At 39.1% G+C, this 24,265-nt stretch overlaps 1 protein-coding gene across 1 annotated transcript; it reads right to left on the reverse strand.

Annotated features, from left to right (window-relative positions):
• Positions 1-907: 907 nt before the first annotated feature.
• On the reverse strand, positions 908-22,900 carry LOC130914335 (ubiquitin-conjugating enzyme E2 E1). Its single transcript, XM_057833413.1, has 6 exons — positions 22,710-22,900; positions 21,593-21,776; positions 14,667-14,717; positions 13,962-14,094; positions 5,034-5,181; positions 908-1,096 (listed from the first exon to the last, which is right to left on the reverse strand). Exons 2-6 carry the CDS (start codon positions 21,745-21,747, stop codon positions 999-1,001), a joined length of 585 nt encoding a protein of 194 aa, XP_057689396.1. The 5' UTR covers positions 21,748-21,776; positions 22,710-22,900; the 3' UTR covers positions 908-998.
• Between the last annotated feature and the right edge of the window lie 1,365 nt (positions 22,901-24,265).

Below are 24,265 nucleotides of genomic sequence, written 5' to 3' on the forward strand. Positions count from 1 at the left end.
AACTGAATGAACTTTGTCTCCAAGCGTCATTAAAAAAAAAAAAAAAAAAAAAAAAAAAAAAAAAAAAGTTTTTCTACATGTTATTGAGCTGGAAAGTTTCGCAATATATGTACTATTAGCATGTATAAATGACTACCAAACTACATCCAACATATACCAACACTGTCAGAGCTATTCGTTGAACAACATGCTCGTTTTTGTTCTTGTACAGCATGATCAGCATGCTCCTCGCAAACATTTACAACTGCTGACTCAACAAATCAACACGGTCACGTTTGGCATATTGTTTGTGGACACAAAAAGTTAGTCTAGGAACTTTGTGGGCTCTTGCTTCCTTAAGTTCAGAACACAAGCGAGCACACGTGCATGCACTCCAACAACCCGTGTTTCATTCTTTCCAGTTCCAATTGGTTATCTAATAACGAAACCAAAGAGTGACTCAGAAACTTGTCATTTCTCATTAATAAAAAAATCTTACTCTTAAAAAAAGCGTTGCGGTTAAGGTGCTTTATTCCACATCGTTCACGTGTTGTGGTGTGTGGACACGGGTTAAGAACAATGCAATTAGATAACTAAACTACAAAAGCAATTTTTATGTTGTCACACCTAAAACAGTCACTGCTTACTGTTAAATTTATATTTAACTCATTCACTGTCATTGTCTCTTTTTAAAATTACATTTACAAACTCATCGTTCATTGTTCCGATAAACAAACAGGAAACAAGACAGACTTCAATCTGAATTTTGAAACCAATAAAACGCATCCACGCCTTTTTCCATTGTGTTCTTTTATTTCATATTTGCGCAGATAACTTAATCAGGAAGCAAAAAAATATACCAGACAATAAAGTACTAAAAATCTGAGATAAAAACCAAATCCCCCCCACCCCAGCCCCCCAACACAGACCACCAGAAACCCCCACCACTCCTTCCGCTTTTTTTTTTTTCCTTCCTCCTCCTCACCGCCTCCTATCTCTCACTGTCGCCCCCTGCAGGTTTATGTGGCGTATCGCTTGGTCCACTGTTTGGCTGTTCGGTCATGTTCGGCTCTGTTAGTCGTGTACTGGGTGGCGATGCTTCCCACCAGAGGGTCGGCTGTGGGGAGAGTTGAGATTTGGTGTCATCACACAAGGCCGCCTTACGCAAACGGAAATTGAAGTCCCTCCAGCTTGTGCAAATTTGGTAGCGATCATACAAAATCTCAATGTTTATCCTCAAATGACTGTATGAATGAACTGAAAGTAACCCTACTCATAATCTACATGCCCGCCAACATTCATGTGAAGTTGGTTTCCAGGACTGAACTTTTGAGACACTCCCAAACATTTACTACTTCAAATAAACTTGAAAATGTCCAAAATGATCTGGAAACTGCCACTTTAAACAAGCATATTCTCCATCCTTGGTCTGTTCATGCGTGGATTCCATGGCTTGAATCTTTGATACCTTAAGAAATGGCCAAATAATTTGAAAACGGTGGATTCAAGATTTCAAGTCAGCATGGTTGCCTTTCTGTGTCTTTTCAGATATGGCTTCTTGAGACTGTTTTGTAGGTGTACCTGTGATAGAGATGCCCAGCAAATGTCATGTTGCTATGTCAAACTGACCACAGGGGCTGAATTTTCAAAGAATCTTCAGGACCTTTAAAAATGGCCAAATAACTAGAAAACTGTTGATTCAAATCAGCATGGTTGCAATCCTGTGACTTTTCGGGTATGGCTTCTTCAAACTTTTTGGTAGGTCCGCTTGTGATAGACATGCCCAGCAAATTTCATGTTGCTACGTCAAACTGACCTGAGTGGCTGAATTTTCAAAGAATCTTAAGGCCCTTCAAAAGTGGCCAATTAATTTGAAAACGGTTGATTGAAATAAGCATCCTGTGTCTTTTTGGGTAGGGCTTCCTGAGGCTTTTTTGTAGGTCCACTAGTGATATACACTCACCGGCCACTTTATTAGGTACACCTGTCCAACTGCTCGTTAAAACTTAATTTCTAATCAGCCAATCACATGGCGGCAACTCAGTGCATTTAGGCATGTAGACATGGTTTAAGAATCTCCTTCACTTCAAACCGAGCATCAGTATGGGGAATAGAGCAGGGCGGTAAACCGAAAATTTACCGTTACCGAAATTCTTCACGATGACCGACGTAATTTTGACCATGTCGGTAAATTCGGTAATTTAATAAAGGAAGAAAATATAGTCTTTTCATCCCGCTTTGACTCTGTGTTGTTCGGCTATGTTCATTCCCCTTTAAGAAAGCAGACAGTGAGCTTACGTTTGGAGTCACATGGTTTTCAGGAAGCCAATCAAACAGAAGCCCGGTAGGCCAACGCTAGCTGCTAACGCTAGCGGCTAACGCTACAAGTAAACGGGATGAAGTCGGGCTTAAGTTAGCTTCGCCAAACTTTCACCCGACATTAAGTAAACTCTTGACGGGTTCCAGATACGGATGGAAAAACCGAGGCTTTCTGAAACAATGAACCACTTTTAAGACAATTGCCCTAAATTGAATCACTGTTTGACACACTGCAAGAGCCCCATCTACTGGATAAACAGTGCACGTTTCTTTTTAAAAGTAAAGTTGACAAATTGCCTCAGCATTACATAACTTCAATAGAATTAAGTGGATGTCGTCTATTTCAACCAGGAGATCGTGTCGTCATTAAGTGTGATTTACACAATTAAAGTTGACCTCTTTAAGCCTGTGTCATTGCTTTTGTCTGTGAAGATGTGTTCAAAGCAGTATTTGTAATACACGACAGTGCTAGTCTTGTAAGTGGCTCGTCCTAGATGACGGGGAGTAACTATGTATTGTTTATTTTTTGTAAAAATTACAGTACAGTAAGCACAGTGCTTGGGAACAGGAATATTATTTATTGCATACTGTAAGGATTTCCAAAATCATAAGATGTAAATAATTGAGCCGAATAAAAGAAAGGAAAGGTTTGTGAAACATTTTTTAATTAAGTATAATTTCTGGGGGGCGGGTGGATGTGTCGTATTTGTATCTATTCTAAATATCTAAACGTATGCCACTATCTAGTGTATAACAATGCAGAATGAATTGAATGAAATTTAAGTGATTATATTTTTCAAGTCATACAAGCTGTTATAAATGTTCACACAAGAATTCTTATTGTTTACAAGATTTTTTTAAATACTTAATGTTTAGACTGCATGTGCAATTGTTAAATTGAAAGCTGGTAAATAAATTTAACGAGAAACTGTTAATTTGTATTCCATGCATTGATTCAAATTTTCAAATTATATAACAGTTTGCTTGGGCGAATTTATCGTCATTTATCGTTATCGAGGTAAATCTGCTCAATTTATCGTGATACTTACTTAAGGCAATATCGCCCAGCCCTAATGGGGAAGAAAGGTGATTCGAGTGACTTTGAACGTGGCATTGTTGTTGGTGCCAGAAGGGCTGGTCTGAGTATTTCAGAAACTGCTGATCTACTGGGATTTTCACGCACAACCATCTCTAGGGTTTACAGAGAATGGTCCGAAAAAGAAAAAATATTCAGTGAGCGGCAGTTCTGTGGGCGGAAATGCCTTGTTGATGCCGGTCAGAGGAGAATGGCCAGACTGGTTCGAGCTGATAGAAAGGCAACAGTGACTCAAATAACCACCCGTTACAACCAAGGTAGGCAGAAGAGCATCTCTGAACGCACAGTACGTCGAACTTTGTGGCAGATGGGCTACGGCAGCAGAAGACCACGCCAGGTGCCACTCCTTTCAGCTAAGAACAGGAAACTGAGGCTACAATTTGCACAAGCTCATCGAAATTGGACAATAGAAGATTGGAAAAACGTTGCCTGGTCTGATGAGTCTCGATTTCTGCTGCGACATTCGGCTGGTAGGGTCAGAATTTGGCGTCAACAACATGAAAGCTTGGATCCATCTTGCCTTGTATCAACGGTTCAGACTGGTGGTGGTGGTGTAATGGTGTGGGGAATATTTTCTTGGCACTCTTTGGGCCCCTTGGTACCAATTGAGCATCGTTGGAACGCCACAGCCTACCTGAGTATTGTTGCTGACCGTGTCCATCCCTTTATGACCACAATGTACCCAACTTCTGATGGCTACTTTCAGCAGGATAATACGCCATGTTATAAAGCTGGAATCATCTCAGACTGGTTTCTTGAACATGACAATGAGTTCACTGTACTCAAATGGCATCCACAGTCACCAGATGTCAATCCAATAGAGCATCTTTGGGATGTGGTGGAACGGGAGATTCGCATCATGGATGTGCAGCCGACAAGTCTGTACCAAATGTGTGATGCCATCATGTCAATATGCACCAAACTCTCTGAGGAATGCTTCCAGCACCTTGTTGAATCTATGCCATGAAGAATTGAGGCAGTTCTGAATGCAAAAGGGGTTCCAACCCGTTACTAGCATGGTATTCCTATTAAAGTGGCTGTTGAGTGTACATGCCCACCAAATTTCATGTTGCTATCTCAAACTGACCTGAGGGGCTGAATTTTCAAAGAATCTTTTGGCCAAAAATGGCCAAATGACCTGAAAATGCCGGATTCAAATGAGCAAGGTTGCCTTTTGTGTCTTTTTGGGTATGGCTTTTTAAGGCTTTTTTTGTAGCTCTACTTGTGATAGACATGCCTACCAAATTTCATGTTGCTAAGTCAAACTTACCTTAGGGGCCAAATTTTCAAAGAATTTTTAGGAACTCCGAAAATGGCCAAATGAATTGAAAATGGCTGACTCAAATCAGCATGGTTGCCTTTCTGTGTCTTTTCGGGTATGGCTTTTTTGTAGGTCTATTTGTGATGGAGATGCCCACCAAAATTCCTGTTGTGAAGTCAAACTGACTTCAACGGCTGAATTATGAAAGAATTCAAAGGACCTTTGAAATAAAGGCCTCAATGTTCTGAAAATGTCAGCTAAAGACCAAAATGGCAGCCTGCATGTGTGTTTTGGTGAATGGCTCCGCGAGTCATTTTTATAGGTATAGAGATGTCCACCCAATTTCATGTTGCAAAACCAAACTGGCTGAAATGTTACCTGGGTTGCAGTCTGTGAGCAGGGAGCAGATGGACAGCAGCACCTTGGAGATGGTGAGGGCGGGGCTCCAGTTGTCCTTCAGGATGTCCAGACAGATCACACCCTGGCTGTTGATGTTGCAGTGGTAGATCCGAGTGCGGAAAGTCACCTGAAACACAACGCAGCAAAAAGACTTACTATAAAAATCCAAGAACTTTAGAACGCCACATAAATTGTTACACTCACAGCATAATTGCCCAAGTCACTTTTACTTTACTAAAGAAATAAACTATTCTAAGGTCAGTGTCGCTGTTGAGGACAGACTATTCAGAAGTGCATTTTTACACAGTGCATGAACGCCCTCTGGCGGCTACTTTTGCTTTGTGCATACTGTTCAAGTCCTGATTTCCTCCAACAAAACAGAAAATGTTTGAAGTAGGGCTGTCAAACCATTAAAATGTTTAATCGCGTACTCGCATCTTAAAAAGTAATTAATCCTAATTAATCGCAATTCAAATCATCCATAAAATATGCCATATTTTTATGTAAATTACTGTCGGAATGGAAAGATAAGACACAAGACGGATATAGACATTCAACATACTATACTTAAGTACTGTATTTGTTGATTATAACAATAAATCAACAAGATGGCATCAACATTAGCATTCTGTTAAAGCGATCAATGGATAGAAAGACTTGTACTTCTTAAAAGATAAATGTTAGTACAAGTTATAGAAATTTTATATTAAAACCCCTCTTAATGTTTTCGTTTTAATAAAATTTGTAAAAATTTAAATCAAAAAATAAACTAGTAGCTCGCCATTGTTGATGTCAATAATTACACAATTCTCATGGTGCTGACACCCATAAAATCAGTCGCACCCAAGTGCCAGCAGAGGGCGACAAAAAACACAAGTAACAAGTGGACATCGCACTGTGCTGTCATTTTAATCTGTTTGAGCGGGGCATGTGCGTTAATTGCGTCAAATATTTTAACGTGATTAATTTAAAAAATTAATTGCCGCCCGTTAACGCGATCATTTTGACAGCCAAATATACTATGAACAAAATATTTTTTTACCTTCCTAAGTCCTAACCTAATTATACTGTGTCTGATTGCTTTTATTTTGAGTGCTACATCCCAGAGTGTCATAGTCAGTGGTAATTGGATATAATGACTTTCTTTTACTGTATGTTTTATTCATAGTGCTTCTGGGGATTTAAAAAAAATTTTTTTTATAATGTCAAAAGGCTGAAGGGCCTTTTCTAGTTCAGTACATGACTAGGGATGCTACAAAGGATTATTTTCATACTCGCTTAATCACCAATTATTTTTGCGATGATTTGACTAATTGGTTCATATAAAAAAAACATGTTACATTACTCTGGGCTTTACATTCTAACTGTAAAAGTGCATTGTAACCAAAAACGATGCACTGAGAAAAGGACTGTCGAGGACTGCAGAAATTAGAGAATAATTAGTGTATTTTTCTTTTTCTTGCGTTGTTGTTTTTACCAACGATGACGAAAAAGAAAATATTTCATGGACGACAACTTTTTTTCATGACGAGGACGAAACGATAACGAGCTAAAAACGTGTCTTGGGAGACTAAAACATAACATGACGAATGGCAGTTTACGGAGGCAAATATGAACCATATTTTCCGTCATATGTTCACAATGTATGACACTTTCTAACTGTATGCATAGTTCGCCTGCATCGTAGATGTGTTTGGTTGTGTCACTTGTAACGTGCAGCACACCACCCCAGACACTCATTCGTCCTCTCCAGGCTTCCTTGTTACGAAACACATGGTAAGATTTCTTATCTTGGCAAGAGAAAATATGCAATGTTGCTTCAGCCTTAAAGGTCTGTGCTGAGTGATCATCAGACACAAAATGTAACTCCTAGCATTAGCATACCATTCACGTTAGCATTTAGTGTGGTGAGCGTTAAACTCTCAACATTTTTTTAACATAGAATTCATTTTGACCAGGTGCATATAATTAAAAATAATGTACTGTTTACCTGCTAAGTGTGTATTATCATCACGAAGTTGGCGTTCTTGTAGATGCTACAATATGCGCTCGTTGGTTCATTCAAAATTGTTGTAAACCTTTATTCATTCATTTATTTAGGGACTAAGTCTTTTTAATTATACAGATGAAAACATTTTGGGTAATCGTCAAATAAAACTAGAAGATGAACACATTTTGAAATGACTGAAATATGACTAATCCTAATAAGTATTTTTGTCCAAAAGACAGTAAGAAGGAAAAAGTAAAAGGGATGCCATAAAAAATGTTTTCCTGTAAATTTAAGGGGAAAAAAAAAAAATTTAAAAAAAAAAAATATATATATTAGGGCTGTCAAACGATCAAAATTTTTAATCGAGTTAATTACAGCTTAAAAATTAATTAATCGTAATTAATCGCAATTAATCGTAATTCAAACCATCTATAAAATATGCCATATTTTTCTGTAAATTATATATATTCTGTAAAATAAATTGTTGGAATGGAAAGATAAGACACAAGATGGATATATACAGTACATTCAACATACGGTACATAAAGACTGTAGTGGGCATTTCACTCAACTGTCATTTAAATCTGTCTATGCTGTCCTCAGTCCAAAGCATCTACTTTTTCCAAAGCTAGACAGCTAGTGAACGACGCCTTAATAATCAGACTTCTTCCTTTTTCATCTGATTTATTAATAAAATAGCCTCAAACCATTGTCCTCTTTAGACCGTCATAAAACTACAAAAAAAAAAGTACACAAGCATTGCATTAGCAACAACGTTAGCTTAGCACGCTATACAGGTTCACTAAACATAAACAAAAAGCGTCTCATACAAAAAATAGAACATTTCGCTTACTAACATAATACGTACATTCTTTACAACAACCATACTTACTGACAAATCTTGTCCAAGGATCATATAAGCACAACATTACAACGTAGGCTTCAGCCCGAGACTTCGTGCAGCCATATGAACTGGCAAGAAAGAAAATAAACCATGTCGCAAAGCGACCACAAGGGTTCGCTGTTGTGCTGCAGCACAAAAAGCCTTGCTGTAAAACTTACCAAAAGGCAGAATACCGTTTGAGCGGGACATGTGCGTTAATTGCGTCAAATATTTTAATGTGATTAATTTAAAAAATTAATTACCGCGTGTTAACGCGATAATTTTGACAGCCCTAATATATATATATATATATATATATATATATATATATATATATATATATATATATATACATACATACACACACACAGGGTGGCCCAAAAAAAGTTTACACTGCCATAATACAACTTAAATGCCATGTTTATTCAACTTAGAATTAGAATTTAATCACAAATTATACATTATTGTAAAGAACATGTACAGTACACTCTATTTTTCAATGTGTCCTCCCTTAAGTGTCACAACAGCCTCCAGGCGCCTGCGGAACGCTTGACAGGTGTTCTTTATGTAGGATGCTGTCATCTTTTCCCAAGATCTAACAATGGACCTCTCCAAGGCTGCCACAGAAATTTGTGGCTTCTTACAGGCACTGTCCTCCACAGTTGCCCATATGCTATAATCCAGGGGATTGAGATCTGGACTCTGGGTGGCCACATATCACCTTGTCAATCAACTTTTTGGTCCCCACAGATCGGGCACTTCCAGACCCACGTTTTCGTGAGGCTGTTCCAGTATCTTTCAGCTTCTTTTTAACTTTGTAGACTGCACATCTGGATATTCTCAGACTTGCTGCAATCTAAGTAGGTGTCAGACCGGCACGCAGCAATTCAGGTACAGCTAAAGTTTTCTTCATTTTCAGCAGAAGCACAGTAATTGTAGAGACGAGAGATTACCAGCTGCATTGAGTGACCTTAATGAATCACTTAAGCATGACAACCTATTTAGGTATGTTTCAATGGCTTTTAAACAAGCAGTCAACTGAGTGTAAACTTTTTTTGGGTCACCCTGTATATATGTTTTCATAAGCCAAGGGTAGAGAATAAGGGAAATTAGCCACTGGCCCCACTATCATAGCCACTGGCCCAGGTCAACGTGTCAGTTATTGATCCCAATAATCACGAAAAAAATAATTTGCTTGAATAACACAAATATTTTTTGCTGTATATTTAATGAAACGTGCAGCAAAAATGGTGCAAAAACATCAATCTAGTCCGAATAATCCTATTACAATTTCATAATCATATATAATGTACAAACAAGAGTCGTAGGCTAACTCATACAGCCAGCGGAGTGGCGTCATGCCACACAGATTGAATCCATTTGTCACAAGGCCAGGGAGTTTTTGCACCAAGTTGTTTATAATTTTAATGATTTTTTGCGTAATGTCGGCGTGTAACTACTTGGCGTGCAGCGTCAGCATTTACCCGTTTTCAACTTTACGGCGTGTACCAACAAATGTGATAATTAGCTAACGATTTTCAAGCTAAACCATCCTATTGACAATATTTTCTCCATAGTCACATGGATGAATTATCACATTATGTTCATACCAAAGGTTTCATACTCCTTAACTTTTCTCCAACTTACTTGCCTGCATATGTGGGCACTGATCTGCACACTTCACAGTAAGCCTTGTTTTTACATCGTAGCCGAACCAATTTTAGTGGTCTCGCCACTCGGGCTGAAACTTTTTTCATATTGGATTTCGCTTTCCCTGAACTCCTTTGGTGACTTTCTTGAGTGGTCTTCGGCCCCCCCCCCAGTGCTTGGCCAAGTGCTGGGGGTTTCAGAAACATGTCGTCTTGTAGTATAACATTAGGTGGGTACTGAGATACTGACAATTAATCAGCAGCTGTATTCAGGTTTCGCGCGTTCATATGCGAGTGAGCGAACGAGGTGTGTTTAAGCCCCATGGAGCGCAGCGGCTGCTGCATAGACTGTAAAGGTGGTCTTTGATCGGGATAGTGTAACATAATCAAAGCACGTAATCACTGGGAATTTAATGTGAAGACTTTTTTTTTTAAACTGACGTATTATTTTTACTGGCCCCACCGGGCCAGTGGTGGGTGGGAGCATTCTGGTGGCCTTGACGGTTTTAAAAGTACATCCGGGCCATTTATATGCCTGTAGGTAAATGAGCCGGATGTCTTTAGGCATGAATATGCCTGCGGCTTATAGTTCAGTGTGACTTATATTGGAACAAATACAATTTTCTTGCAAGATTTGATAGGTTCGGCTAATAGTGTCTTATAGTCAGAAGTATATATATATATATATTCAGAGAGACAGAATACAAACTGTTGTTGCTGATGGTGTTCAATCAAGTCCACTTACTATTACAAATGTGGATTCCGCAGGGGTCTGTCCTTGGACCACTCCTTTTTACGTTATATATTAATATTATTATTCTTCCTAACCAATATTGTAATGTCCACTTTTTTGCTGATGATTGCATTCTATATGCTCCCGGTTCTTCTTCAGCTCTAAGTCTGACTCATTTACAGATTGCTTTTGATTCTTTGCAAATATCTCTTCATAACCATAGATTAGCTTTAAATGCTGAAAAAACTAAATACATGGTTTTCTCCACTTCCACCATTATTGACTATGACTTACCCGGAATCAAATCCCTAAATTGTACCCAAATTACTCTCACAGACTCATACAAATTCTTAGGAATTTGGATTTACAGTAATTTGTCCTTCAAAACCCATATTCATCATCTAATCCGTAAACTTAAATTCAAACTGAGCTTCCTGTATAGAATCAAAGGCTGTCTGTCAACTTCTAACCGAAAAACCATTGTGTTATCTTCTTTTGTTTCTGTTCTTGATTATGGGGACATCCTGTATTGTCATGCAGCTCCATCAACTCTTCATCAGTTAAACCTGGTCTATCACAATGACCATCATCACCAATGACAATTTCTGCACTCATCATTGTACACTTTATCAAAACGTTGGATGGTCTTCACTACAGTCAAGAAGAAATATCCACCTCATGTTATTCATCTATAAGACTTTTCTGTGCAAACTTCATAACTACCTCACATCTCTTGTCATTCAAATCCAGTAACTACAAAACACGATCACCTAACTACTTAACCCTAAACATTCCATTCACACGCACTAATGTTGGCAGAACTGGCTTTGGCTTTTATGCTCCTCTTAAAGGGGAAATGTGAAGTAAGGTTGGCTAACCATGTTTTTGAATAATATCAATGGCTAAACAATTATAAGCATATTTTCGTTATTTTTTTTAACGCAACCCTTCCAGATTCTTTGTTTAACCCATTGAAATGCCCTTGACAACGAAAATGCTTTTCTTCGGCAATCTTCGGAAATCACGTCACACTGAGAAGTGCGAGGGAAGTCCGCCATAGAACAGTATTGTTTGTTGCATTGCTTCTCGGTAAGATGCCACGTTGTACGAGTGGCCAAAGGATAGCAGGGCACATAAATGGACATCTTTCGTTCGCACGAAGCAAATGAATTTCACGCCATCATCGAGTAGTGTTCTCTGCTACAAACACTTCGAAGATGCCTGCTTCCTTAACCGGTCTGCTTATGATCAAGGATTTGCCGAAAAGTAAGTGGGATTTTTGGATAGATGACCGATGACTTTGTCAAAGCAGAGCTGCCAACGTTTGTGGAATGAACAGTAAAAGCTAGCGATGTTAGCCAAACGCTAACTCGTGGCAATCCCTCTGATCATAGTTGTTGTTGCGTTCGCTAGGTTAAGCGTGTTTAAATTGTGCTTCATCTACGATCTTGTCCGAAAGGGTTAATCCACTGTCAATCGGAAAAGGCGTGTGGATGTGCATATAAGTGGGTCGGCGTCGCGGTAATTCACGGTCACGTTGCCATAAGAGACACACACCGCCGGTGAGTTTGTGCACATTTATTTGTATTTGTATTATATATTTCCACCTTCATGCTTCAAGTATTGCATTGCATTTGTACGGTTCGGCGTTTCTTTCATGCTGATCGTTTGATAGCCTTCTAGTTTGTGTTTTACGAGAGCCGCTGACAGGTGACAACTAGCGTGTTGGCATTGAGTCAATCTCGCAGCGAATCAGCGAGCGGCTCAAGTCACACAGTGAATCATGGGAAATGTAGTCTCGGGACAACACTGAAGTGGTGCTTTGTAATCTGTTCGCTTGGGTGGAAAAAAACCATTTCCTCACGCCATTAGACGCCACTTCCTGCTGAGAGCCCCAAGCTGTGTTCGTACTGTTACCTCCATGTGTTAATAAAGAAACAAAGTTGTCAGCAAGTCGTGTGTTCCATACCTTTGTCAACAAAAAGCTCATAACAAGACACTATGCACGATCCGTTTAAGAGACGCTGGGACTGGAGAGCTGTGAGTAGTAGGAAGAGAGTGGAAGATGAGTGAGAAACAAAACTTCGCGGTCGAATGTGGCAGAGGTCCGCTATTATTTTGTTTTCTTATTGTTGCCACAATAAAGTGGAGAAAGCCATCAACGACTCATCTCCTTCTTTCCTCCCAACGTTTTTATATTATTATTTTATATGCAGGAGAGCTGCCGGATCTGCCAAAACGAACATGAAGTCTGATTATTATTTTTTTAAACAATGTCATCAGATAGACAAAAACATAAAATTATGTGCAAATGCCTGCATTTTCAAATCATGAAAATAATAACAGCCTATATTTTACCAATCTTGTAATCTCTATGGGTCTTGTCTCCATTCCATGTCAGGTGGTCTAGGCACATTGTTTGCATCCTGATTAGCGTCTGGCTAATACATGTTAGGTCCAACATAAAAAAACCAAACTCCTCTTCTTCCTCCAACTCTTCAAAAACTTGGATCTCCTCCCTTGCGCTTGATCTATCGCTTATATCGCTGTTTGAATCATTGTTTGAAGGGCTTTGTATGGCGGCCGTATGTATGGAGCGCTGCCACGCTGTTCTCGGTGTGACGTATCACTTCCGGGTTCGTCCCCTTTCAGGCTCGAACTTCGGAAACGCGATTATTTTGTCAAATATACAACATATAAATTATTTTTTCATGCTTTATTTGTTGGACAATGTTTAATTACTTTAATTGTGACCCTATTTGGCATGTTATGAAATTACTTCACATTTCTGCTTTAAGTGGAACGAATTGCAATCTACTCTTAAGCTACATTCACACTGGCCACGTCATTTGCTTGTGGCGTGTCAGGTTCCCACTGAAAGTCAATGTAAACGTGCAAATAGGCGCGTCAAGCTGCCTCGCGTGATGCGTCGCGATGACGCCAAATCGACTGTCACGCGTCAAATTTAACGCGCCGCAAGGAGATGGTTTGGTTGAACTTTCAAACTACCGTCAATCATTCATCTTGGTGATTTTAAATCTCTTTAGTCTGACGTTTTTACTGATTGTTGTAACTGTTTCCGTTAGTGTATTTTGTGTTGTCTGATATTTGTGAATGTTTCTTTGTGCTCAGGCCTCTCTTGTAAAAGATATTAATCTCAATGAGATTGCCTGATAAAATAAAGATTAAATAAAATAAAATAGTAAAAACGATTACAGTACATACTTTGAATACTTTCAAACTAATTAAAGAATATTTTTTAGTTTTTTTAATTACCTATTTTTAATACAAAAGTGTCAAAATATACTAAATAAATACTTAAAAATGAAGTCTCAAAAAAAAAAAAAAAAAAAGGACCATTTTTAGCTAAACAACTTCAATGAATAAACAACAAAATAGCTGTTAATTTGATAATTGACTAGGTGATTACTTGAACAACCACGGAACCTTTGAATAAGACATAACTCATTAGCAACCATTGACAGCGGTAGACGTCCAATCCATTTGAACAGGAACAAACTCATTTAAATTCAAAGTAGAAGGACCAAACGAGCCAGATGATTGGACGTCTATGTGTCAATGGAGCTGAAAGACTTAAATGACCATACGCAGGTTTAAAGCTATAAAGTACCTATGCAAGTTGACGACATACCTTGGGGGGTTTGAAGGGGTAGTCGGGCGTGAAGGCGATGTCCAGGAAAAAGACGCCGCCCTCGTACACGGAGCCCGGCGGTCCCAAGATGGTGGACCTCCACTCATAGATGTTGTCTCCTTTGGGGCCCGCACTGCATGCACAACACATAATAGTGAGACAAGTGAGAGTGCCGCTTCAAACCACATCCTGAAATCACAAGTGGCATATCGCTGCAAAAAAAAAAACAAAATGCTACTATCTGACATGTGTATAGATGAAAATGATTTTAAAATACTGTATCTCTAATTAAAGTGGGTTTATTGACACTCTGTTGATTCTGAATATATTTTTATTCAGTTAGCTAGTGTTCATTTTTTTTAATTATGGTGGATACATTTAATCATCAAATCTGTTCTGAACAATCTCATTAGTAAGGCAAATTTTAAAGTCAATAGAAAAAATTTATCACCACAAAAATGCAGGTATTTAACATTATCAACTGTCTGAAGAAAATTAGTTTTATGTCAGTAAAATTGGGCAGAATTGTTTAGAACATTTTACAAATCAAATGTTTGCTGAGAAATCGATAAAGTGGCATGCTAAAAATATATTCGGACTTACACAATGCTCAAATTCCCTGTAAGTTAGCTCAAGAAAGTCCAAACTGGGTTATTTTTCTCGCATCGATTGTTCAAGTTCTCCAAAGAAGCGATTGTGACTCACCTGCAGTTTGGTGGAGGGTCCAGTGTGATGTCAGCCAGCTCTTTCTGAATCCTACACAACAACCATCAAAAGGAGGAGAAAACCTTTCAGCATAATAAGTGGAAACATTGTGTCCAAATATGGTCAATAGGGCTGCAGCTATCGATTATTTTAGTAGTCGATTAATCGATGAACTAGTTAGTTCGAATAATCGAGTAATCGGATAGGGAACATGAAAAACTAAAATACCGGAGCCTCTAATGGTATTAAAAAAATAAATAAGAACTTATGTACAACAAAAGAACAACTAGCCAAATTACATAGCAAAAGTCAGCTAGCTGAAATGCTATAAAACGCTAACTTTTTTTTTCCCTCTTACAATGCTCTGAATGGTTCAGACACATATTCCACAAAAAATGGCTAAATATACCTACAGTGGGGAGAACAAGTATTTGATACACTGCCGATTTTACTTGTTTTCCCACTTGCAAAGCATGTAGAGGTCTGTAATTTGTATCATAAGTTCTCTTCAACTGTGAGGGACGGAATCTAATACAAAAAAAAAAACAGAAAATCACGGTGTATGATTTTTAAAGAATAAATTTGCATTTAATTGCATGAAATAAGTATTTGATACATCACAAAAATCGAACTTAATATTTGGTACAGAAACCTTTGTTTGCTATTACAGATACCACATGTTTCCTGTAGTCCTTGACAAGGTTTGCACACACTGCAGCAGGGATTTTGGCCCACTCCTCCATGCAGATCTTCTCCAGAGCCTTTAGGATTCGGGGCTGCTGCCGGGCAACACGGACTTTCAGCTCCCTCCATAGATTTTCTATCGGGTTCATTTCTGGTGACTGGCTAGGCCACTCCAGGACCTTAAGATGCTTCTTACGGAGCCACTCTTTAGTTGCCTTGGCTGTGTGCTTTGGGTCTTTGTCATGCTGGAAGACCCAGCCACGACCCATCTTCAGGGCTCTCACTGAAGGAAGGAGGTTGTCAGCCAAGATCTGGCGATACATAGCCCCATTCATCCTCCCCTCAATACGGTGATGTCGTCCTGTACCCTTGGCAGAGAAGCAGCCCCAAAAAAATGATGTTTCCTCCTCCATGTTTCACGCTCACCTCATGATCAGTGATGCCCCACGAGGTGAGATCTTGCATGGAGCCCCAGAACGAGGCAGATTGACCGTCAACTTGAACTTCTTCCATTTTCTAATAATCGCTCCAACAGCTGTTACCTTCTCACCAAGCTGCTTGCTTATTTTCCTGTAGCCCATCCCAGCCTTGTGCAGGTCTATTATTTTATCCCTGATGTCCTTACACAGCTCTTTGGTCTTGGCCATTGTGGAGAGGTTGGAGTTTGTTTGTTTGAGCATGTGAACAGGTGTCTTTTATACAGGTAACAAGTTCAAACAGGTGCAGTTACTTCCGGTAATGAGTGGAGAACAGGAGGGGTTCTTGAAAAAAGAACTAAGAGCCGAAATATTTACTAGTTGGTAGAGGTGTGCAAAATTTCCGATTCTTAGATTATTCGCGATTCGGCCGTGGAAGATTCGAGAACGATTCACAAACATCCAAATTCCGATTATTGAAATATGCCAAGTAAAGCGGAAGTACAACACACTCAGCGCGCCGCGCGGTCTTCGGGACGGAACGGAGCGGGAGTAGCTAAACATTATGCTTCTCATTAACCGGCCCCTCGGGTAATGCCAACGCTCAACTCACAGCTCTCGCTCAACTCATGCCACGAGATAAAAAAACACAACAACATACCTGACTGCTGCCGAAAAGCTGCTACAAGTACAGCTAAGCTACATAATGTTACGGTAGATATCATTTATATAGGACTAGATGGATTATAGACTCGGTAGCGGTAGCAGCACATCTGCAAAAAGCTAGATGCGGGCGTGAGTAAACGGCCGCCATCTTAAAGCAGTAAACTTCCCTGCAATGCTGTTGTAGCGAACCTTCCAAGCAAACCTAATTAACTTTTTATCTAAAATACTCCTAAATCGGTAAAATATTGACTTGAATCTATCTTTAAAATAGTTTTAAAACTTTCACATGTCAAAAGTAGACAAAAGGGAAATTATGGAATAACGGGAGCAATTTTAACAACTTTAACGGTTGATTCACAACATTAAATTAATTGAATGTAGTTTAAAGCTGCTGATACAGAATGGGGACTGGAGTTTTTTTTATTTAATGTTATTTTTGTATATTTGTTTACTGCTATATGTTAACTTGATACTGAAATAGTAGTTTGGTTTAGCCTGAGAGTATTTTTGAACAATTTTGGAACTAATGTACAAAACTTTATAAATTTAAAAAAAAAAAAAAAGGAGGGGGCTGCATCAATAATCGTTTCTATAATCGAATCGGAGCCTCTGAATCGTAATCGTAATCGAATTGTTAGGTGCCCAAAGATTCCCAGCTCTACTAGTTGGTAATGTATCAAATACTTATTTCATGCAGTTAAATACAAATTTATTATTTAAAAATTATACAATGTAATTTTCTGGATTTTTGTATTAGATTCCGTCCCTCACAGTTGAAGAGAACTTATGACACAAATTACAGACCTCTACATGGCTTGCAAGTGGGAAAACCAGCAAAATCGGCAGTGTATCAAATAGTCCCAAGCAATAGCCGATTTGGCCTCTCCCCTGGGAATCCGCAGAGATGGCCAAAATGACCCAAGTGCTTTTAATTGGCAAGTCGTTGTCCGACAGACAACAGCCGTACAGATGGAAATGCAACCACTCGACGTATATTGTGTTGAAATGCGGCCCAAACGGAGGGAATCACACCACGGTTGAACTATTTATGTGATACTTTGTGTCAGTTCAAGTCTAGCTACATTTATGGACTTTTTTCACAGTTTATTAATGTGTGTTGTTTTACAATTTTCCTATTGAAAAAAATATTTCTTACAGTGTATTTGTGGGACATACCATCTTCATAAGAAGTTGGACTGATAATTCAACATTCAGTCATTGTTTCAGTGCGTTCAAAGCAACTGCTCAGGGCCGGTCCCTTCCCCCTCCTCAATTATATATTTTGAGTCCTTGACTCAAGTCTCACCAAGAAAGTAAGAAAAATACGTATGGTGATCCTTTCCTGAGGTGGTAAAATGACCGAGTGTTTATTTTGTCCTAACAATTCTATTGCATTTAAAACAAAAAAAAATCTGTTTATACTTCTAAAATGTAGTTGAAGGTACTATGACACCAACCTGGTGAGCTTCACCTCTACGATAGGTCCCTTCCCAGGACACTGAACAGGTCCCTTGCCCCTCCTCAGGACACAAATTTGGTTTGTGACTGTTTTTCTCAAAAGTTTTCACACATTTTCTAAACTAAACATTTTCTAAACTACAGACACAATTCCTGCTTTACACTCAAACTGAAGTTCTAAAACGGTTTCCCCCCCCCCCCAAACAATGTACAATTTTGAGCCATTTTTTTCCTGTTGTGTGGGTTATAAGAGAAATTTGAACGAAGGAGCTAGGCACATTGTAGCCAGCAGTCGTCAGGTAATGCCTCAAGTAGGGCAGTTTATTCAACAAAGGAGGCTAATTGCCATCAGAGGTCATCTTGGAATGCGATCGCAAAAAGGCTCTGGTCAATCATTCATATGTATATTCTGCTCCTGACTCGCATCGAGGTAGGACACATTTTCTGGTGCTCCACTATCACTTGATATCACTCCCGGCCCACACTGAGCTATGAACTAATCTACCGGATAGAATCAACAAAACAAACAAATCGCCGTGATCGACAATGACTATTAGGAAGGCGAATGTTTACACAATCAAGGGGAGGGGAAAAAAAACAATATGTAATCATCACACAATCTGAAATGTCAAAATTGTTATCCGATAATTTAACTCCTATGGTATACTGGGAACAGGATCTAATAAGCTTCGGCTTCTCCCGTCACCCCTTTTCAGGTTTAATTGAATGTAAACACAAATGAATGCTGTACGTTTAGATTGTTGCCTGTCCACGCCTGAAAAGGAAATAAATAAATAAATAATAAATAAAATAATATCAAATAGTCCCAGGAAAACAAAAAAAAAAAAGACTTTATAACCTTTCAGCGAGTGCAGTTTAGAGGACAGACAGGTACATTTGTGTGGTACATTTGCACGTGTTTTCTATAGTATTTCATAGTTTTGATTTGCTGTGATAACCCTCGTTTTAATCCTGTGCATCAATAAATACAGTGGGGCAAATAAGTATTTAGTCAACCACCAATTGTGCAAGTTCTCCTACTTGAAAAGATTAGAGAGGCCTGTAATTGTCAACATGGGTAAACTTCAACCATGAGAGACAAAATGTGGAAAAAAACCCAGAAAATCACATTGTTTGATTTTTAAAGAATTTATTTCCAAATTAGAGTGGAAAATAAGTATTTGGTCACACACAAACAAGCAAGATTTCTAGCTGTCAAAGAGCTCTAACTTCTTCTAACGAGGCTCCACTCGTTGCCTGTATTAATGACACCTGTTTTAACTCATTATCGGAATAAAAGACACCTGTCCACAACCTGAGTCAGTCACACTCCAAACTCCACTATGGCCAAGACCAAAGAGCTGTCGTAGGACACCAGAGACAAAATTGTAGACCTGAACCAGGCTAGGAAGACTGAATCTGCAATAGGTTAAAAACGCTTGGTGTAACGAAATCAACTGTGGGAGCAATTATTAGAAAATGGAAGACATACAAGACCACTGATCATCTCCCTCGATCTGGGGCTCCACGCAAGATCTCACCCCGTGGCGTCAAAATGGTAACAAGAACGGTGAGCAAAAATCCCAGAACCACATGGGGGGACCTAGTGAATGACCTACAGAGAGCTGGGACCCCAGTAACAAAGGCTACTATCAGTAACACAACGCGCCGCCAGGGACTCAAATCCTGCACTGCCAGACGTGTCCCCCTGCTGAAGAAAGTACACATCCAGGCCCGTCTGCAGTTCACTAGAGAGCATTTGGATGATCCAGAAGAGGACTGGGAGAATGTGTTATGGTCAGATGAAACCAAAATAGAACTTTTGGGTAAAAACACAGGTTCTCGTGTTTGGAGGAGAAAGAATACTGAATTGCAACCGAAGAACACTATACCCACTGTGAAGCATGGTGGGTGGAAACATCATGCTTTGGGGCTTTTTTTCTGCAAAGGGACCAGGACGACTGATCTGTCTAAAGGAAAGAATTAATGGGGCCATGTATCGACAGTCTTTCAGCATGACACTAGCCACGTTTACATGCTGACTTTTATTCATACCGATTCAAATCATTCCGAATGGAAATTTCACATCAGCTGTTTACATGTCACTTCATCTATTCCGATCCAACGTTTACATGTGACTGCCTTTATTCCGAAAGGACGTTTGACAACTGCCGTCTGACATGCGCAGATTAATCAAAACAAAGCATCACGTTGCAAAACATGGAGCTCGATCGTCAGATCAGCTGCTGTTTTAACTTTTTGAGTGGAAACAAAACTTCAGAATGATACGCCGTTCATTTAAAAAGTTGTGTGGGTGCGCTGTGCGTGTGCTTGGAAGCCATGTTGCAAGTGACGTTACTTACGTCACCGAGTGATGTCACCACGTCAGTACGGAGCATGCGCAGAAAGAACGCAACCAGACACCATTCCGCTTCCCTGTTTACATGATATAACTTTACTTCTAATCGGTTTGGGAAAAGGAATATTCCACCCCTGTGAATCGGAATGAAATCCCATTCGGTTTGGGCCTGTTCATTCCGAATGAGGTGTTTATATGGAACACATTTATTCGGTTTGAACAAATATTCCGATTGTAATTGGAATATTTGGCTCCATGTAAACGTGGCAAATGATTCCAAACACACAGCCAGGGCAACAAACGGGTGGCTTCGTAAGTAGCATTTCAAGGTCCTGGAGTGGCCTAGCCAGTCTCCAGATCTCAACCCCATAGAAAATCTGTGGAGGGAGTTGAAAGTCCGTGTTGCCCAACTACAGCCCCAAAACATCACTGCTTTAGAGGAGATCTGCATGGAGGAATAGGCCAAAATAAAAGCAACAGTGTGTGAAAAGCTTGTGAAGAGTTGCAGAAAACATTTGGGCTCCGTTATTGCCAACAAAGGGTACAGAACAAAGTATTGAGATGAACTTTTGGTATTGACCAAATACTTATTTTCCACCATGATTTGCAAATACATTCTTATAAATCAAACAATGTGATTTACTGTTTTTTTTCCCACATTCTGTCTCTCATGGTTGAGGTTTAGCCATGTTGACAATTACAGGCCTCTCATATTTTCAAGTGGGAGAACTTGCACAATTAGTGGTTGACTAAATACTTATTTGCCCCACTGTACCAGTTAGAAAAGACAAAAAAACTGTCAGACTCTTTAGTTTTACATTTGATACCGATTCAGTGTTCCATTTTCTGCAGGTACCACAAACATACTGTTCGAACAAATATGTTGTCATATACAGGCCCCACAAATATTATGTCAGAAATATTTTTTCCAACAGTAAAATTGTAAAATAACACACATTAATAAAATGTGCAAACCACATAAATGTAGCTTGACTTGAACTGACACAAACTATCATATGAATATTTCAACCGTGTTGTGATTCCTTTCATTTGGGCCGCATACAAACACAACGTATGCCTAGTGGTTGTATTTACATATGAATGGTAGCTGTCTGTCGGACAACGACTTGCTAATTCAAAAGCACTTGGGTCATTTCGGCCACCTCTGGGTTTTTCCTGGAGAAGAGGCCAAATCTGCTATTGCTTGGGAATATTAGGAGTACTTGTCTTAGGAAAGGCCGATTCGGCCTCTGCTGGGTTTTCTAGTGTTAAACCTTAGAATTCTGCTACACAAATGACACGTTGCAATATTGGCAGTTAACGAATAACGGTGCTGCTGTGACCTTTTGGCGCTGGTGGAAAGCAGCTTGGAGGTCTTGCTCATGCTGGCTTTGCTCTCACGCTTCTTCTTGCAAGACGTGTCCTTCTGTCTGCTTTGGCTGGACGACGGCGGCGACGACGAAGAGCTGGTGCTGGCACGAGAATCCTCATCCGACATTCCGGTTTGGATTGGAGAAGAACCGGGACCTGGAATAATGATAAAGTTGAAAAAGTGTCACTCAACATTCTGCTACTTGTAAGTTACTGGAAAATTGCAAATTTTCTGCTTGTTTTGACTTGATAGTAAACTATGAAATTATAATGACCCCAAATCATTATCATGTTAAGTTTTCATTTGGTCTCCACTGACTCAGTGGATGCTGTTTTTTTTTTTTTTTTGGGTACTGCATGTGTTAGTATGCGTCTCTTTAAACGCCATTACATCACTTGTCTCGCAAGGTCGATGAAAAACGAGTCGAACCACTGTGTTGTTATTCTCATTTCTTTAGTAAAACCCAGATGATATCGATTGTGATAATACTTGAAATCAACATGAGGACGAGAGGAGTCGATTTATTTCCAACCTTAGTTAGCAACTCCGTTAGCTTACTAGCTAACAGCGCTTCCATTTCATCTCATTTCGTTCAAGTTTAAACGTCACAGTAGAGTCTTGTGTTGGTAATAAAACGGAATATCGGATTGTAATGTGTTTAATAAATGTTGCGAACATAAAAAACGCGAATGGGCAACAGCTTTTCATCAGGCCCAACGAGGGCCGTGACTACTTCCTGAAACGGCGTGGCTGCGACGTACCTTTAAACTATCGCACATTTTTACAATTAAGTTGAAACATTTTCAAAGGCACGAGTGACAAATTACATCTTAATAAAGTACGTTAAGAGACAATTAAATAAAATTCAAGCGAAAGGAAAACGAGGCCTCGCCAGAACATAGCCGTAGCCGTTTTTCCGCTGCCGTCTATTATGTTTTGTCTCGGCTTTCTAAACGCTGTTCGGTGGCCACAACAATCCCCACCAACAACAATGCACTCGGAGTAGTCGGACGTCTTTAAAAGGAGGTCTATAAATGTTGTTTTAGCTTCGTGACATGACCGACTTCATCAGCTGGATGCGAACTCACCCAGTCTTTTGTGTCTGGACCTCCGCCGGCTAACTGGCTGGCTGGCTGCTGCCTTGTCGCCCTCTGCGGAACGGAAGTAGCGCTCCTCGGCGTGGTGGGCTGGACTGCGCCGATGCCTGGTGGAGGTGGTGGAAGTGGAAACGCCGCAACCGCAACGTCAACGACCCTTTCAGACAGACACCTTCACCCCCCCACGGAGACTCGCGTGTACGAGCAAAAAAAAAAAAAAAAGTAAAAGTCAAGTGCAATCACGAGAAATGCCTTTGGTGCACATTATAAGTAGCATCAATTTGGGAATGGGATGAAAGCGAAAACGTGGGTTTTAGACGAAGATCAGAAAGTGCTGGGTAAACAATGACGTCATCGTGGTAAATCACAAGGGTCTTGCTGGGAGAAACTCCAAAAGATTAATCGAAGTTTTTCTTCATTGACTCTTCTGGAATGCACAACAAACTCATTCAGTGGGAAAATTTCAGAACGTTTATGTGGACATGGCCTAAGAAGTGCTGGAAGTGAATAATGGTTTCCGTGCCATTGACGGCGATAGACGTCCAATCACAGGCGGCGTTTGACTTTTGGGGCAGGGGGCACAACATGTTGATGACCCTGAAACGCAGTGTCAGCAATCAAATTAACTTACAAGAATATTTATAATAATAAGTTGACAATGAACGTTTTTTTTGTTTCCCATCATTCTTTAGGGGAATTCTAAATCAGGCTGCTTAAGGAATACTTTTTGCCAAGAACGTCATCCATTGAATTTGGTATGCCCGTCGGTGTCGTGCCAATGTAGTTACCCCAGTCAAAAATTGTATCCTCTAGGCGGAGCCATATGGAGGTAGATTTGTGTCTTTATTATGCAATCAAAAAAAAAAGTTGCTTCAATAAAAAAAAAAAAAAAAAAAAGCTGCTTCAATCAAAATATATATTTTCAACCAAAAAAAAGTCGCTTCAATAAAAAAAAAATGTGTTTGAATGCAAAAATAAATTTTAAACACAAAAAAACAAAACAAAAAAATGCCTGTGAAGGCTATTTTTCTTTGATAAATTTTTATTTATTTATTTATTTTTAATTAAAGTCAAGTTTTTGTTGATTGAAGCAACTTTCAGATTGAAGTCATGTTGATTTGTGTCTGGGCCACATTTTGGCTTGGACATTTTTGTCTTTATTATTCAATCAAAAAAATAAGTTGTTTAAAAAAATAGATTTTCAAAAAGAAAAATCACTTCAGTCAAAAAAAGAAAAACTTCAATCATAAAAAAAGTTTTTGAATGCGAAAAAATATTTGATATTGAAAAATTTGTATTTGAACACTTAATTTTTCATTGAAAATCCTTTTTGTTGCTGGGCCATATTATGATTAGGACATTTGTGTCTAAATCATTCAATCTCCAAAAAAGTTGCTTCAATAAAAAAAAATATTTTCAATCAAAGAAAAAAAAAAAATCATCATTTTATGTTATTTTAATATATATATATTTAATTATATGTAAAGCAAATGACCGTCTAAGGTGCTCGAAAAATAATTTCGACCCATCATAACAATTTTTTTGTT

Source organism: Corythoichthys intestinalis, chromosome 4, assembly GCF_030265065.1.
Source record: "Corythoichthys intestinalis isolate RoL2023-P3 chromosome 4, ASM3026506v1, whole genome shotgun sequence".
Classification (NCBI taxonomy): Eukaryota; Metazoa; Chordata; class Actinopteri; order Syngnathiformes; family Syngnathidae; genus Corythoichthys; species Corythoichthys intestinalis.